We start from the raw sequence: 18,469 nt of genomic DNA on the forward strand, positions 1-18,469 counted from the left end.
CAGTAATATATATATATATATATATATATATATATATATATATATATATATATATATATATATATATATATATATATATATAATAAGCCATTCTGCACAGTGGGTACTTTTTGTACTTACTTTGTACATATTGATGCTAATACTTTTGTATTGTCTTTTAATTACATACACATTTGAATGCAGGACTTTTACTTATAGGGTATTTCTACACTGTTGTATTGCTACTTTTAGATCTGAGTACCTCTTCCACCACTGAATAAAGTCTAACCACCTTTATTGGTGTGTAAATATTAATAGTATGACCTAAAGCAATTACTAACGATTGAGTCATTCATGCTTTTTATTCTATTTATAAGAAAACAAATAGCTTTTAAGTATTTTAACTACTGAATCCGTTTTTAAAGAATATGACGCAGAAAAGCAACTTGGCATTCAAAGTGGCATCGTTGCGCAACACAGAGACGTGTTGCCGAGCTGGGATACATCAGTTCAAATCCTCCCTCCTTTCGCTTCGTGTGACTGGTCGGTGCCTGTGTCAGTCAGAGGGAGGGGGGTGCACCGCTAATTTCTATATGCCTGTATGTCAATTGAAGAGCCAGATTGTGTTCTCGTTCGTCGCTGTCAATAGAAGCAGCAAGCCTCGCTGGGATTGCCTTGGTCTGGGATTTCTACGTGTAACTGGAGACGCTCGAGACGTGCGTCTACCTGCTCACACTGAACCTTTGGATATTGCTGCTACTTTAAACGCATCCGCACACTTCAGTCTCGTGGTATTTTTGCGTTTGAAGTGAACTGCGGTGTGTCTGACCTGCACGCCCGAGGAAAGACTCATCACAAAACTTTAAAGAAGACTTTACAACTTTGGAGTTACATGTAGTAAGTGTACATCGCCGTGCGTTCACTTGATTTATCATCTGACAGAAGCGGACTATTCCTCTGGGAAAACTTAACAGAAGGCTTGAAAAATGTTCAGCAAGTGCTCCGTTGTGTTATTGAATGTTTTTTTTTTGGTGCGGGTGCTCTCGGCTAATGAGTGCACGCCGTGTACTCTCCGGACTTGTCCTGTCAAAGCCCCGCACGGCTGCGAAGGTGGCCGGACCTTGGCCAGGGATCCGTGCGGATGCTGTGACCAGTGTGCCCGGCTGGAGTGGGAGCCATGCGGCGGACAGGACTGGGCGCATGGCTACTGCGCCCTGGGACTGACCTGCGCCTCTGTTAACAAAACAGGAGCAGCCACAATCCCTGAAACTGGAGTATGTAAAGGTGGGTAGTGTAATTATTATGAAATCATATAACTTGGGGCAGTATTGAGAGAAAATAATGTGCTGCTGTTGAGTTCTTTAACAGTAAAATAAAAGAGCTGTAGGTGTCAATTCATCTGGTTGGCAACCATCCCTTTCTTTAAGTGGCTTGAGGGCATTGCTATTCAAATGTCAGTTAAGTCCTGACTGCCGTGACTGTGTCAGTGTTTACCTTGTCTCTGGCTGCCTGGAGCAGCTCCCCAGGTCTGAGGGGCTCTTGACTGCCAGAAGAGGAGTCATGTTCAACTGCTCTTTCTTCTCCTCAAAGCTTCATTCACTCTCAGCCCAGAGGCATGACAATTAGTTTGGCAGCAGTGATTTGGCACTAGGTAATACTTCAGCCTAGTAGACTCTGTTCTCCTTTCTTTAAAACTCAAAGAGATTTTTTTTTTTTTTTTTTTTTAAAGGCAGGGAATTGAAATAAGCCAAAAATGATTGTTTGAATCAGTGTGAGGGCAAAATTGTGTATTACCCATGGTGTGGCCAACAATGATGATTGTGTTTTTAAACTTGGAATGCACTGTATTTTAATAATAAGCTGCCCCTTTCGTGTCTGTATTGTTAACCACCATGGGTTTCAGCATGTGCTGTAATGGTTTGACAGCACAATTGCAAAAAGTCCCCTGCAGATTTTCTTTCACAATCTTGTAATTCCACTGTGCTCTACTGTTGTGTTCCTGTCAAGCAGAGCTGGGCTGATATATTGTGGATGTGCTCATTTTAAGCACAATTGGGGTAACTTTCTGAACTTCAAACAAATGTGTAGGGTGTCAGGTTCCTCGCTGTGAACGAAGTAAGTAGCAATGGCCTTCCCCTGAGGAACAAATAACTGCTGGGAGGCCCTCCCCAGCCCCTCCACCTGCACTGTGTCCAGTCTTTTTCGGGATGATTGAAATGGACTGACAGGACTGTAGGAGAGAGTAAGCAGCTCTCAGTGGGTGTCTGGATCCCCTGACCCTGCCCTCCCATCATCCTTCTGTGGGGTGGTCCAAGTCAGGGCTTCAGGGTTTTCAGGGGTCTCGAGCCCCAGGCCATCCCAGGAGACTCTGCTGCTGATTGTGCCTCATGTACAGGTTAGGCTGGCGCCTGGAGGACATCTCTTCTGCAAATTAACAGCTTTGGAGTGAGCGGGGAGACCTAAAGGCTCCTCTGATTGAGTCATGCCTCTTCTGGTCCTGTGGCTCCAGGGGCCTCGGAACATGCTGCTGACCCTTAAATCAGACACACGTACACACGATCTCAAGGGGGTCTAGGTGGGGGTAAATCAACACTTCCGGTGTGTTTTCAGGGGCCACAGTAGGCAGGCTGCTGGAGGCTGATCCCAGATTTCCCTCCTCAAGCTGCAAGAGTCTTAAAGTGATTAGACTCGCAATCAGGAGTAGGGGTAAATGTTTCCGCTTTCTGATCCCCTGCTTTTCTGTTCACAGTTTTGATTTTCTGGGTGGTCAAAAACTGTTTGTGTGGAGACATACAACCTGTGACAGGTGACATGTTGCATATTATATGAGAATTATACCTTGTTAATGTGTCATCCCTCTGTTTGTAATGTTATTGTTGATAGGATTGACAAACTTGTTGCAATAGCTATCAATTATAAATGTATCAGGGCTCCTTTATTCAAGGGTAAATGGCAATAGTCATTAAACTTGTGTTTTCCAGACTTGGAAATGTTATTTAAGATACTGGTATCTGAAAAAATAATTTGAAATTAACTTTTAACCCTTTTTCTTAAGTTGGTAAGTGTTTAAATCAATGTGTTGTTGTTAGATCTCACTACTTTCAAAGGTATTATAACCAAAAATAATTCCACGTAAGCCCCAACAAATGGTCGTAGCTTTCCAATAATACCTGGGATATTAAAATCAGTTATTCTCATGAAGGAATTTGGCATATAAACACTGAAGCTTACAAAAATATCTGAAAAGTGAATCAAATGTTGCAGCTTCAGGTTGCAGGTTGAGTCTGTCAGGCATCTGATAAGTAGTCAGGCACCTGCTCTGGTCATCCAGGCCTTTCTCCTTAGTCAGTCAAGTGAAATTGTTCAGTCTTTGCAGCTAAATGATTTGTTTTGATGTTCTCATTGTATTCTTGTGTCTGTCCTCCCACATGTTTCCCAAAGTTCCAGAGGCACTTAACATACCATGTAACAGAATGTCTTTCTTACAGGGACGCTATGTCCACTGCACTCCTTTCGCATGCCTTCTACTTCTCCCTTCCTCTGGTATTATCTAATGTTTCAAAGACTTCCTATTTAGCTCGCTATCAGCCAGAGGGCCTCTAGAGGTCAGCTTTCCCATCCTGGTCCTGGATGCCAAGACAAGCAGTCTCAGTGGCTGAGAGAGGAATCCCCCTGGGATGAAGCCATAGACCTTGGCGAGAGTCATGCCAGGCCAGATAATAGATAGCAAGACTAGACCAGGGTCAGGCTAAAGGGGGCTAGGCTGAGGCAGACCCGCTTAAAACAAACTGGGCTGACAGGGGTCAAGCAATTAGTTAACAAGACAGTTACGTCTTTAGTGTCCAGCCTTTCATTCATTGTTTTGACTTCTACCTCCTTTTCTACATGCCAGATTTAGCACCCCACATAGACAGGCATCCCTGTCACCACCACCTCAAATGAAAATACCCTCCCAGGCACAGGAAAGCCTCGGGATGGAAAAAATGTGGAGCTGAGGATCATTTTAAGGTAAAAGGAAATCGCAGGGAAAGTTTTGGTGCGGTTAATTCAAAAGGCTGCTTGTGCTTTGCCGTTCTCGCTGGCCGTCTGGGAGAGCTATCAACAGCACAAGGCTGGCTCAGGTTAAAGGTAAAAGGTAGTATTACCTTCAACTGTTGCATTGGCCGGTGTGTACTATAGTACTTGTGAGCATCGTCCATCACAGAGGAATCGTCCACGCAACCAAACATTAACTTGGGGAAAGTGTTTGTGATGCTTTCTTCTGCAGTCACATTGATTCACTTCAACAGCAAGATTTATCACAGTAAGAGCGTGACTTTTTCCCATAGTGAGAGATCTGTTTTAAATTAATATGGATCAACATATGTGTTTTATTATGATTTACAGCAAAAAACAAAGCCATGGAATTCCATTTCTTTCCAGTCACTTTGAGTCATCTTATTATTGTTTCTCAGACCCCTAACTGAGAATGACAATGATTTTCATTTTAAGAGGCTTTATTTCAGGTAGGATTGCTACAATAGTCCGGTAAATATACCATGAAGTGCTCATGTTGTGATAGATGGTTACATCTTTTCACCTTCTCCTCTTGTGCATTGTGGTTTGTAGCTGTTTGGAGAAGAAAGCCAGAGTATTATGATAGGCTCCAATCACGCTTCCACACTGTTGATTGAGGCTTGGGAGCTAAATTCTTGGAAAGGGGTTACTCAAGGTTACAGTTTGTCTCATCCTGTTTACTCTGCTGCCACTCTTAGTGCAATTGGACAACTGTGAAAGAGGGTAATTTGGGGGTATAAATGTGTGTTAATTCATGCGTGCATGTGAAAGGAACACTATGGGTGATGTGTATGGTGAGACACATCACTCCCTAGTACATTCCTTCCTATGGTAAAGTTGTGTCCAAGTTGGGCTAAGCCTCAAGGCGCCATCACTAGGCGAAGAAACAATATGTGGGCATGGTGCAAGTGGCCTTGGTACAGAAGAGGTGTTCCAGCAGCCAGCACAGATGGCAACCCTGGGAGGGGGACCCATGCTGTGGAACAAAAGCAAACAAATGAGGGCTCAATGGCTGAAGTAGCGTGGCGCAACGAGGAGGGATGGCAGCCCAGAAATACACTGGTCACTTCAGTAACGGTGGTGCCAGGGCAATGTGTTGCAACCTAGGCTGGTAGCTGGCTAACCCTTCAGCACTTTTAGGGAAACAAATCTCAGTTTCTGGCACATTTTAGCGTGCGATTACGCTTGCCTGCCCAATGTCTTTTTATTCCCAGTTAAAATGGACAAACCAGTCATTCTTTCTCTATCCTAATGTCCTCCCTAATGTTCTCCCCATCACAGTGCTCCCTGATCATCCAGAGGCAGGCTTGGAGGATGAGCGCTGTCCCTTGATGACAGGCTGCGATAGAGCTGGAGGTCAGTGTGTGTGCGATGCCCGTCACTCCTGCTTGGGCTCTTTCACCTACCCAGACCAAGAAACCTGCATGAAAGCCAGCAAGTCAGGTGAGCACTCTCCTCCCACCACAAGCACGTATGTTGAAACACACACACAAACACACACACACACACACACATACATCCACATCCACAGAATTTGAGTCAGTGGGAATAATGCTGTCCATTCAGAGGAGATAATCCATAGCAGATGTGGTTCTGAGGTGACTAATGCTACTTACATATCATAGTGATGACACACATGCTAAGACTTTGTGTAGTGGTTCCCCACTCGCCCTTGAGTGGTGCCATTGTCTGTGACTCATTGATGACTGTGGTTTGTGTGTGTGTGTGTGTGTGTGTGTGTGTGTGTGTGTGTGTGTGTGTGTGTGTGTTTCCACGGCTGGATTTCAGATGTTCGCAGGCACGAGCACCTGGAAAGACACAAAGAGAAGTATGTGGGACCATCCAACCGGGCCTGCATGTTCTCTGGCTGTAACCTGACCACCGAGGGCTGTGTGTGTGAGTCTCAGAGCTGCCACCACCACTTCGCCTACATCAACCGCAGCCAGTGCCAGGAAGCCGCAGGTAACCTGCAAATGACCTGCAACTGGAACTGATGAACCACACGGCAGCCGACTAGTAGCTTTGCTCAGCTCAAGTTATTTAATGTTAAGATGTGAAGATTTATACCTGAATCCGGAATAGATTTTACAACTACAAAGTCACTTAAACATATCAGAATTGTATCATTCATAGTCCGTGCTTAGTATAAACATTGATATAAAGTTTGCTTCAGCTTTGGCAGTTTACGGTTTCGCCCCTCTCTTGTACAAATCACCTCTGAGTGGAACACAGAATTCCTTATGTCCTAGCTCATTATGTGTGAAAGGAAGCATATTGCTGCAGACCAATGAAATGGTCACCTTTCATTATAAGCGAAAGGATCCTTTAAAATCAAGTTAATCTACCTGAATACTTGCACTGGGAAAGCAGGCAGATAGCATTATGCACAGCACTTCCCATGATAACAAGAAGAGAAGTAAAGAAGGAAGATGAGTGAAAGAAAGAGGGCAAGGCTGATGTCATGAAAAGAAAACAAGAAGGGAAGATGAAGAGAGTGAAAGAAAGAAGGTTTGAATCTGACTGACAGAGTAGCAAAAACAGAAATTGAGAGATGGGAGTTGCCGAGACTGATGATGGAAATTGACGAGACCTTCGGTCACAGGATACAGTCCTTAAGGTGTAACAGTATAGAGTAAAAGATGAATGCTTAAAAAAGCGAATCCCTTGAATGATGTGAGAGAATACAAGAATGTGTGTTTACCTCCACTCACTGTGATTGAAACCTTAAGTGACATTTTTTAATTGGCACAGAGTTTAGCTTCCTCATTTCGATTGTGAGGTGTCTGGCAGGTAGACAGGTGCAAAGTGGCGGCTGCCCCCTGACTGACACTTGCAAAATAGGACAGGACTACCACTGAGTGAACTCACTGCTCCTCTGTGTATGTTGGGTAAACCTAATCTTACTGAACAAGCCAGGAAACTGGAAAACCTAAATAAAAATGGTCCTGTCCAGGGAAGAGTTTCAGTCCAAAGCATGTGACTTTGACAGTTTTTATCTACATGTGTTGCTCTCGTTCGCAGTCTGCTGACATTTCAGAGGAAGACCGGCTCTTTTGATAGACAAAACAGTGGCTGGCAACGTGCCATGTAAACATATTTGAGATTATTTAGTCTGCAAATAACACAGCGGTTATTCTAGAACATTTACACTCCAGCTGTGTGGATGTTCTTGATCAGTAAATCCCACAGGAAGTGTGTTAATCAAACATTACATTGTTTAGACGTATATCATCATTTAAGACTAGTGGTACAGTGAAAGATATACTGCTGGTCTTCTGTTTCTGTTGCTTCTGCTTCTCCCCCCCAGACGGATGACAGTTTAAACTCACACCAGCGAAAACTGTAAACAACATTTTTCAGCAGCTTATGAGTTTGTACTGCAACACACCCACCCTCTTTAAGTAAGAGACCAGGATGTGTGTGTCTGTTACTTGCAGAGATAACAGACACACACATCCTGGTATGCATGTGCACATGGAAAGAAATAGATATATCATCACATTTGTGTGTGCGTGTGCGTGCGTGTGTGGGATGAGCCGGTATATGTGATCATGTGGGTTTGTGCATGTGTCTGTATGTGATAATTATCTTGGCCGAGATTTTCCTTTGTCTGTCACCAGAAAGAGCTTCCTCTGTGACCAGACCAGGACTGTGGTTACGATCTTATTCGCTCTGTCCTGTTGGACTCCATAGAGACTGCGTCTATCGACCCTTCGTTGTCTTTGGACACTAGCAGATAGTGTTAGCATGCCCAGCTAATGTGTGACAGCAAATGTATCCTATAAACCTGATCCCAGGGCATTAAGTGCCACTGATCACACTTTACACACATAGCAGACTTTGTGTCCTGATCAGTCAGAACATAGATTATCTTCTTGAGTAAGCTTACACATGGTAATGGTTTGGCTTCTCACTTTCTCTCGGACTTGCTCAGTGGTCTTGTTAGTTCATCCCTCCCCTGTGGCACACTGTGATCTGGTAAAGCTCAACATCTTCTCTGCTTCACCACTGCTGGTGTTCAATCACCTCTTGTTGCCTTGTGTTGTTTCAGCGGGATCCTGCTTCTCTGCTGGTATTCAAGACGCTGATTTAATTTGGCTGCAAATGTTCAATCTAGAGCAACCGATGTGTCAGGGAGAGAGGATGTGATAAGTGTAAGAGAGGGAGGGGGAAGGCAGACGGAGGAAGATAGGAAATCACAACTGAGGCTGACCATTTTATCAAGGTATTTGTGTCAAGTACAGGCCCCAAGGTCTTGGTAGGGTGATGTTTGGTAATGTTACACTGTAGGATGGTTTACATATTTCATTCATGATAAGGCCCCTAACTGTTATTTTAGAGGAATTCCCCTGCTGCTGCTCACTGACCGAAACAAGTAACGGAACTCAGTGTATTTTGGAAGTGTTTAGATGATTCATATGACTGGCATCACTTAATACTAACATTTGCTAAGAAGTAGTGATAGTTGAAAACCCAGCTATGCTGAAGCAGACAGATTGCCTACTTACTTGTGAACTGATAATGGGGATAGGATAGAGTAATCTTTGTCCCTCACAGGCATGTGGAAGTTCACAAAGTGGTTCATCAGACGGGGAAGCAGTGCCCACTATTGTGCCATGGCACAAACTGACCTTGGTCCCACAAATCCACTTGCCCACCTATGCCACCTCCATCCTGCGCCTTCTCTGCCCTTGTGAAAGGACTGTTAGTTCTGCTTGGCTGCAGCCTCTTTGTGGCAGAGCTATTACCGACCGAGCCAGACCACCGCCGGCTGGCAGGGGCGGGAGACGTCTCAGCGCTGTGTGTTTGTGTGCCGTCTTTGGAAGCTATGGCCCCTGTTGTACCCTGCAAGCTGCTCGTTTCCCAGTGTGTGCGTATTTGTATGTGTGTGTGGGTAGGGATTTCAAAGAGGAAACAAAACTCTTGTGTGGCGATTGAGACAAAGAACTTCCCTTCAAGGCACGTTGGGATTGCTGTCAACCCACTCACTACTCATGGTCAGCCGCTGACCAAACCAGCCAGCATTAGGCTAGTGGGAAAAGCCAAGACACACACATGGAGTCTTAGACCATTCCTGCATCTCCTGCTCTAACCCTCAGTCCATTCACTAAATCTGGACTTAAAACCCCAGACTTTATTATTATAATTATTAATGAATCAAAGACACCCAAACTGCAAACTAAGCCAACTCCTTTAGTTCCCAGGCACATTTCATCCATCACCAGCTATTCTTTTCCTGTGAAAGGGAACAAATCCATATGGCCAGAATCCATATAAAACTCAACTGCCTCTTCTACAGCTTATTCAACAGCTGTCTATACCACAGGTCTCCTATACATTTGCTATAGATGAGGGTTATATTTTTAATGTATCGTGTCCCCTGAGTGACAGTACACATATTCAGTTATATTTCCCAGTGCTTTATGTTTAGTGACCCGGAGCAGAGTATGTTCACCCTTTTCATATGCATTTTGTGCCTGATATAACGGTAGACCATGCATGGTGTTGATCTCTAAGGCACGGGCCCTTTAACAAGATAGAAGTCCTTCACGTTCCCCGTCAGTGACCTAATCTTGAAAAGGGTGTTTCAATGGAATGCACACATGCTATGTACACTTGCTATGCACACACACAAACATATATATATATATATATATATATATATATACAAATATTCATATATACATATATATATATATATATATATACAAATATATGTGCAAATGTGGACCTACATGTGGACATACTCATTATCTCACCCAAACATGCTCGTTCACAGCTGCAAGCGGTGTTACTCAGGACACTGGGATCACATTTTTCATCTGCAAATATTTAGCCGAAGAGCGAGAGAGCAAGGCGTGCAGGCAGCAGATGCAGGCCTGCTGGCTGCTGCGTGCCTACGCCCCGTCTACCTCAAGCTTCTGACCATGGTGTGAATTTCCCACACAGTGTTCCTTCCTGGTGACCCCGTCTGTGCCTTTTGGCCTGGACCCCCCTCCCAGATCTGCTTCGCGGTCGTCACACACGCTGATACACATGGCAAACAATGCTGACTTTTTCAGCTGTAACTGCTGGTGGGCACAGGGCCAGGCCAGCCACAGCTTTATGTGAGAGACGGCCCTGATGTGTCCCTTTTGCGGAGCAACTTTATAAAACCTGAGGACAGACCAGAAACCCACGGAGGGCAGCTGGACTGAGACGGCTTTGTTCTCCGCTGACTTGCTTCCAAAGTCAGTTGTTGAACAGAACTCACATTGTGCGCTTTTTCCATGAGTAAACTCAGGCTGTCAACACAGCCTCCTCTGCCTAGCCGAGCCGCTCTGGTTCGGGGAAAGACTGAGCTCCTTGTACCCAGACTTTAAGAGAAGAAAAACCCATTTAGATAGGTGTTTTACTTTCTTCAATGAGCTGCTGAGATGCCAGAAATATGCATTGTTAACAAAAGAGACCATTCTGTGGTAATGAAGCAATTTCCGTATCCCACCTATTCCAGACCTGTGTGTGTGTGTGTGTGTGTGTGTGTGTGTGTGTGTGTGTGTGTGTGTGTGTGTGTGTGTGTGTGTGTGTGTGTGTGTGTGTGTGTGTGTGTGTGTGTGTGTGTGTGTGTGTGTGTGTTCCCAGGTTGTGTATCGAGATTTCATTCTTTGCTATCATACAGTCATACAAGAGCATGTTGCCTAATCTGCAGAGAGAATTTATCAAGCATACCAAATCAGGTCTTTTGTGTTTGTGCAAGCTGGTGCATGGCCACTATTGTGATACGAAGAGTGGTTCTGTGGTTGCTGACTATCTAATTACAGCCAATTATGCTCAGAGATAGAACACAAACAGCATAGGATGAAATCCATTTGCTGCTGACTTTTACTGTCCTCTCTGTCTGCCTATTGTGCTTATGAATGTGCCAGCTAGAAAATTATATTAATTGGACCTGCAAGGGTTGGAACCTTTTCCATGGATGGATATAATTCTGATCATTTGAATGACAATGGTATGTCTGCCAGCTGCTTTTCCCAGCGCACTTTAACCCCAGTCATTATCACAACTGAAAGGGTAATCAGCCTTCTCTGGGACACATACAATACACAGAAAGTGTTTTTCAGTGCAGAACGATGTGGAAGATCGTCCCAGGGCATTTTCTATTGCTTTAAACAGTGTGAGGTTTTCATATGCAAAACCAGTCTTCAACTGAGCAGCAGCAGACTTAATTAGACTTTTTATTGGAAGTAAAACATTCACCAATCAGTGCTTCCAACTGAAGTTTATTTAACTCCAGCTTAGGAATTAGGCCAAAAACCGTTAAAAAGGTTGCAGCCTCCCTTAATTCAGGGGTTTTCCCCCTCATTTTCTATGACACTATTCAGCTGCTACGTTTTATCAATGAGAGCTTTGTGGCAGTCCTCTCTGTTCCCAAGTTGCTTGAGTAAACAGTACAGTACAGATACCTCACACTCCTGCTCTATTTATCTGGAGCCAGAAAAATTCAACGTTTCCCTTATCCTCAATTTCATCTGTCAGAAATGTTACCCCCCACCCACCAAAATACAGCAGTCACAGTCATACAGACCCATGTTTATTCTAGGTCAGACATCAAACGGCTACTTAACCGAAATGTAGGCAAAGCATCAGGTCATAAAGAGCTGGAATGGTTGAGAATATACAGTACGATTCAGAGGTCCAGCTCTGGAGTTGAGGACTGGCAGAGTAAGAACCATTATCAGGGGATCAGAATTTGGACCCCAAACTGCTCACTGGTTCAGTTTCCCCCATCTTGTGGCAAAATCCATAGGGATCCATTTACAGGTCTTCAAATGTCAGGGATGAGGCATATCCTCTGAAAGACTCATGTTGCATGTGGAGCCAGCAGCAGTCTGGGAAGACCATCAAGAAAACTCAGCTTCTGGAAACACCACCAAAACCCCAAGCGCAACTTCAGCCTACATCAGTCCCTCTCCTCAAAAACCATATGCATGCAAAGATTGTCAAGTATTTCTCATAACTAAATCAAAATCCACTCCCATTTATCTTTCTTATAAGGCAGTCATTTGTTGACACATTTTCTGCTTTAAATGTCAATGATGACTTAAACTAGATGTACGATTACCAGATTTTCCTCTTCCTCATCTTCCATAATCTCTGCACTAGTTAACCTTGCCTTTCCACTCTCCTTCTCCGCTGTCAAAGTGCTACAAAGTGTGTCTTTACTGTGCTTTCAGCAGGGGATCTGGGAAATTACTTAGTGATTGATAATTATAGGACGTGAATCTGCTCTCCCCAATCCTCTTCTGCATGCACTGTATACATTACAGTGACACTGAGAACCAAAATAAACATGTCCCTTTGGTTTTGGTAATCCAATCTTTGTAAGGTAGCTACTGTTCTCATACAATGCCTGTATAGAGGGGCGCTCCACTTTTCTTTTCCTGAACAGGCTCCAAAATTCACCCCTGAGCCCCTTGCCCAAATTTCTAGTACCCCTGCACCTCTTTTCCCTTTTAACAAGGGCTATCAGAGCTATTATTTTGGCTCTGGCAAATGAAAAGACAAACACATCCTGGTATGCAAAATGAAGGGGAGATTCTAAACTGGCAAGAAGAAAAGCTCTGTTGAAGGTTGGGTGGTATTAATGACTGGTTTTAGAGCGTGAGGGGCTGTTTGGATTGGAGCCTGGCTGGGTGGGATCAGAGGCCCGTAGACAGGATATGCAGAGAGCCTTGTCGTGTCTGGAGCGCCGCTCTCACTTCTCTGACAGGATGCTGTGAAGCTGTCACAGACTGAAGTGGGGATCTGATGACTGTGCACAGAGTTTGTGTTGGGTGACTGTGTGAACTTAGCCTTTAGAGACTGTAACACAAGCAGTGCTGTTCCAACTGACACTATGAGTAGCCCTTAACACACATGCACACACATGTGCAAGCACAGAAAAAACCCTCCTGCCTCTAGGAGAACAGTGTGGGCACTGTCAGAGCCTAGAGCAGTTTAAGGTGCTGCTACAGAATGTCTTACAAAGGAAGAAGAAAAAATGATGAAAAAAGATGCAAAAGCCGTGTCTGTCTCCCTTTCACTACTGTATGCTACGTACCCACATGTACCTTAATGCGAACGTGCGTCCATGTCTGTGTGTTTCAGAGGAGCTGAGGTGTGCTGGGCTGACGTGTCCAACTCTGCAGGTGCCCTCCTGCCCCAAGGGTTCAGTCCTGACCAAGAGTTACACGCCCCCTACTGGTTGCTGCCCCTCCATACCGCCCCAGTGCACTTGCGACCTCCGTGCCTGCCGCAAGCCCCAGTGCCCGAACGGACAGCGCGCCGTGCCACTCAGCCAGGCCAGCGGTCAGCCAGGAGACTGCTGTGATGTCTTTGAGTGCCAGAAAGGTGATTGCACTAAACTGCACACACTACACAATCTGTTTCGATTGGTCTCCCACTGGGGGTAGCAATGGCACAGTAGGTGTGAGATTCATCGCCTTTGAGGAAGCAATTATTTTCCTCAGAGTAAGGCTTTTCTCCCTGCTGACCAAATGTCCACAGATGAAAATGAAAGTTGCTGATTGGATAATTACTGTTGGGCTTATTATCGGGCTGGGCCGATGCCTCCCAGGGTTAAAACCATGGTTCAAAGAAATGTTTGCAGGGGTGTATTCATAAATATTTGTATTGCCTGAACGGATCTTAAATATAATGGGTCTTTTAAAGCAGATTTGTGGTCTGAAATACGCCCTTGCAAAATGTTCTCACCTGGTGAGAAAGAGACAGGAAATGCAGAGAAAGAGAGGCGACAGAGAGCAGATGTTAGATAGACCTCAGCGCTCTCTGACATGCCCCAGAGGCAGCCAGGAGAGTCAGGAAGGCAGGGAGGGGACCTGTGGTATTGGTCTGTTTACTCTGCGCTCCCAACAAATATTCGCTGTTTTACCAACAGAACAAATTCCCATTCTGGCCCCTCCATATGCATAATTGAGTGCTGTGTCCCGGAATGAATGGACTTAACGAGCCCAGTGACCAGAAAAGTGCTTAGGCTACAAATTTGCTCAACAGAAGTGCAGCGTCAAAGGGTTCCTGTCTGGTCACACGTCCAAAGGGAAAAGGTTCAACAGTTCATTGATGGGAATGCTTTTTATGTGCTCCAGTCTGCCAGTGGGGAGGGTAATCGAGTCCGGCAGGCCGGCGGGGGCTGAATGGCAGACGTGGGGGCCATGGGATCAGTGTTTTGATAACAAGTGTCTGCTGCTCTTTGGGCCTGGGGCTTGATGCCTTTTGTGCTGCCCCTACCGTCCGTTAGGCCTGCATGACTGCGCCATGTCAGAAAGCTCCACAGACAGGGACAAGGACACACACTGGGCCCCCTGGTCACCTCCCCAGTCCTACATTGGTCCCCAAAGCACTGGCCACAAATGCTATATGGTGTACATATAAAATCTAGTCTAGTCTAGTGTTTCCTCTAATTCCCCCCCCATTGTCTCTGCATGTCAGGCTTGGACTGATTAACTTGTTTCCATTGCCCACTAGGCTCATATTTAGTCAGGGTCAGTGTGTGCAGTGACAATAAATCCCACCTGTGTGTTTTGGCCTCTGTCAACGTTAGATTCTTTCCACTGTTGGCTGGAGAATGGCCGTATCTGGGTGGCATACGAAACCTGGCAGCACCGTCCTGACCTGATGTCACCTGATGTTACAGATTATCCGGTTTGGTCCTGTTTAGATGTGGTCTGCTGTTTATCAACACTAGCTGGCACAAACTCTGCATCCTGTGTCCCCTGTAGTGAGCCCTGGATGCAGAGTAGGTTCAGGACTGCACATGTTATTTTGAGATTTACGTCAATGTAAAGCACTAAGGCTGAGATCACACTTCTCAGGGGGCTCAGCTTAAATTGTTTATAAAAAACGCAACAACCAAGTCTTTAGACATTGACAAGTGGTTGTTTTCTTGACACAATTTAAACTCATCTAATAAACTGAGCTGATTAAGTATCACTGCCAAGTTGATTTTAATAAATCACCTTATTATTATTCTCTGGGAAAAAAATGTTTCATGTTTCCCACTGTGGTTTTGCTTCTTTTGCCTGTAAACTACGAGAAGCGGCAGTATGACAGTCCATTATGAATGATTTAGCTAAAATGTTGTTTTATGGTCCATCCATCTCCACATCCAATCAAGGGTCTGTGGTTTTGCTTCTTTTGCCTGTAAACTACGAGAAGCGGCAGTATGACAGTCCATTATGAATGATTTAGAGCGGCTAAGGGTCAATGTTTTATGGTCCATCCATCTCCACATCCAATCCAATCCTCAATTTAGAGAAGACTGAACATCACAAAGCATGACTGGAATTTAGACTCTGTGCTGCAAGTTGTTTTAGGGATTACCATTAACAAACACTGCGGAAATCACATGTGAGCATCCCGTCATGTGACTTCCTATTGCTTCTGTGAGCGTTAAAAAACGTTGCCGTGCCTTTTGATTTCGGCCAGCTAAAGTGCTTATTGCATTTTCTCTGCTTGGTTTTGCTGCACGCAAAGCAGGACGACAGGAATACTGAGAGAGAATAGGGCTGGATTGAGCTGAAAGAATGGAACAGAAAGGAAGATAATAAAAGATCAACAAATCCCTGCTCTACTTTCAAATCAGTTGGCCCACCTGCTTTGTATTAGAGTGCAGTGCTGTTTGTCGGAAGGCATGGGGTCATCAGCGCAGACGCTATAAGTCTGCAGTCAAAGGCATACAGATGCTGCCGTAACCTCTGCCTCTCATTTATAGAAGCCGCTGGCCCCACATCTGCTTACATCTGTGCAATGCATTTACTTCTCTAACTAGTGTAGCTACTCCTCTATAAGTCTGGAGACTTTCTTACATAACCACATTGCCTCACTCCCCTAATGTTGGAGCGGGTTTAATGAAAAGTTGCTGTGTGGTTTGTTAAGATCTTACAATTTTGAATCACCCAAACCACTGTGGTACATTTGAATGTGTAATCTAGTGTTACCATTGAGATGTCATGCTGTAATCTTCCTGCTCCTTTGGCTACAAAACTACCACCATTCATTTCAAATAATGAATCGTATTAGTTTTAATTTGTAGAAAATGCATCTTAGGATGTTATTGTAGTCATGATGCATACAGACATTTATGCACAGATTCATACACTTTAAGGGCCAAGTGTTTAATGAGCAGGTCAATGTTTTCCCATACGTATTGTGGTCTTTACTGGGCCTGTTGTCTGTACACAAGATCGGACCTGTGCTGTAACCAAGCTAATTTTATTTCATAGACGGAACACGGCCAAAAGAGGTTCTAAGTGCTTGGATGCTTTTGAGAAAGGCAGGTCAGAGCATTGATTCACTCCACCTGCCACCAGCACACTGAGCCCAGATTCTGCCAAAGCCTCAGACCCACTGCTGTTCTCTTTTACTCGTCTCTGCAAGAGTTCGACGCCTTCTCAACACTTGATAGATCCCTAAAATTCCTCCTTATGGACTTGGCTTCATTGTCTGATAAATGCCATTCCACCCCACAGACTTAACCTCAGCCATCAGGGTCTGCCTCAGGATCATTAGGTTCAGATAAACATTTCCATCAATGGCAGAAAATGGATGGATGTGTTTATGCATTTCTAATTGATTGTATACCATTGTGATAGGCTCTCACTGATCAAGCTTGACATTTGTGATTAAAAACTGCATTTTTCTGTCATATAGTCATGAAGACAAAGTCCTTGTGTTAATCTTTGTCAAATGTGATGGACACCTGACAGAGCACGGTGCCCTATTCGTCAACTGCAGCGTGTGTTAAGCATTATCGTCCCCACATGGTGTTTAGTTTAAGGTTGTCAGCAGCTGTCTCATTATTCTTTTCCTTGTTCTTCTCCTCAGTCTCTCCCAAGTGTGTCCACAATGGGAAAGAGTTTTCCGAGGGCGAGGTGTACCGCATGGACCCCTGCTGGCTGTGTCAGTGCCGCGGAGGAATCTCCTTCTGCTCCAAGGCGGAGTGCGCTGAGCTGGACTGTGAAAACTTCTACATTCCTGAGGGCGAGTGTTGCCCTGTCTGCATAGGTACACACCTTTACCTTAATATTTTGTTAAGAAGTGGCAACTTAATTCTTCATTACACGAGAATGGGAGATTATGTGGCACAGAGGAGAAGTCCTGTGTGGCGAGCTGGCAGAGTGGAAAGCTGACAACAGGAAAGGTAGAGGTGATATCAAAATCCACCATGCCAGACACCTCCAGTGTGACCCTACCTTAATGGCTTCCAACATAACCAGTTTCCACAGTTGTTAACATACCTGGCATACAAGACGCACACTAAAGAGCCAGTCCGGGATTCTTTTTCACTGGGGAGGCTTAAGAACATAAAAACCCTCTTTCAGAGTGTACGGCTTGGCTTTGTAATATCTGGCTCTGGGGCTTAATGAGGGGGGGGGAGGAGCAATTGCAAAACACATGTCTTCAAAGCCAGGTAGGGAGCATTGATATGTGCACTTGTTAAAAAATGGGGTTGCAGTGCATATGGCTACCAAATTACAGTCTGCCAGAAGCCAGTGGATGAAGACAGTAGCCAGTTTTAGCGCCTGCCCGTTTGGCTACACTTGATCGGGTGCATGAGAGCGAGGGGAGAAGACAAAGAGCAAGACTGCATAGGGGATCATTTTAGGACAGTGTTGGAGGTACACCTGGAATATGTAGGCATTTAGATGGTATGGAATGCTTTCATCTTTTACTTATGGAAAGCTGCTCTTGCTTAATGTATGGCTCACTGCAGAGAACATTGACTGTAAGGCTCTTAATCTGGACTAAGAGATGTACGGTATTTAAAGCTACCTGGTGTGATTATACTTGAAGATGTACTAATCAATATTTAATGGTAGATGAAATGACTATTTGCAATGTCAAAAGGGATTAATTGTAATGATAAGCCCATAGAGAGTTATTACTTGACACTAGCATCTTTCAGTTTTGGTTTTATAGCCCATGACTTTACTGTTTTGGTTCATTTTTATCAGACAGACAAAGTTAGTGCTTAGCTAGTGAACATAGTGCATAGATATTTATCAGATATTTTAGTCATAAGTTGGTGGAGACCAAAAACAGAGCTAAAAGGAAAATGAATATTGGAGGTGACCAGAAACACGACTCCATGTCTGCTGGATGAAATTTATGAATTAATAATAGGTCAGTGCTGTGTATTCAGCTGGTCCTGAGTGGCCAAAAGATTAATGAATGCAGGTTTCATTTTTACACTGAAAACTTGGCTTGGACTTGGAGACAACACATTTTTAACAGGAAGCAAACTGAAAGATGCAGTCCCGTTGCATTATGGGAAGTGTAGGCTTCAGGGTTTTTGGAGCTTGACCAGTAGCGCTGACAAAAGAATCATAATACTGTATATTGGGGTCTGCCACATCACTTTCTACCACTCTTCATAAGTCCCCCAGCTACATGGAAG

The 18,469-nt window shown here is 44.5% G+C and overlaps 1 protein-coding gene across 1 annotated transcript in view; it reads left to right on the forward strand.

Annotated features, from left to right (window-relative positions):
• The first annotated feature begins 532 nt into the window (after positions 1-532).
• Positions 533-18,469, forward strand: part of LOC114546441 (cysteine rich transmembrane BMP regulator 1 (chordin-like)) — a 31,321-nt gene continuing 13,384 nt past the window's right edge. The window contains exons 1-5 of the mRNA XM_028565194.1: positions 533-1,263; positions 5,317-5,478; positions 5,824-5,997; positions 13,162-13,404; positions 16,897-17,076. Coding sequence (XP_028420995.1) covers positions 966-1,263; positions 5,317-5,478; positions 5,824-5,997; positions 13,162-13,404; positions 16,897-17,076 — 1,057 coding nt within the window. The 5' untranslated portion in view covers positions 533-965. The remainder of the gene's footprint in view (positions 1,264-5,316; positions 5,479-5,823; positions 5,998-13,161; positions 13,405-16,896; positions 17,077-18,469) is intronic.

This window comes from Perca flavescens, chromosome 20, assembly GCF_004354835.1.
Source record: "Perca flavescens isolate YP-PL-M2 chromosome 20, PFLA_1.0, whole genome shotgun sequence".
NCBI lineage: Eukaryota > Metazoa > Chordata > Actinopteri > Perciformes > Percidae > Perca > Perca flavescens.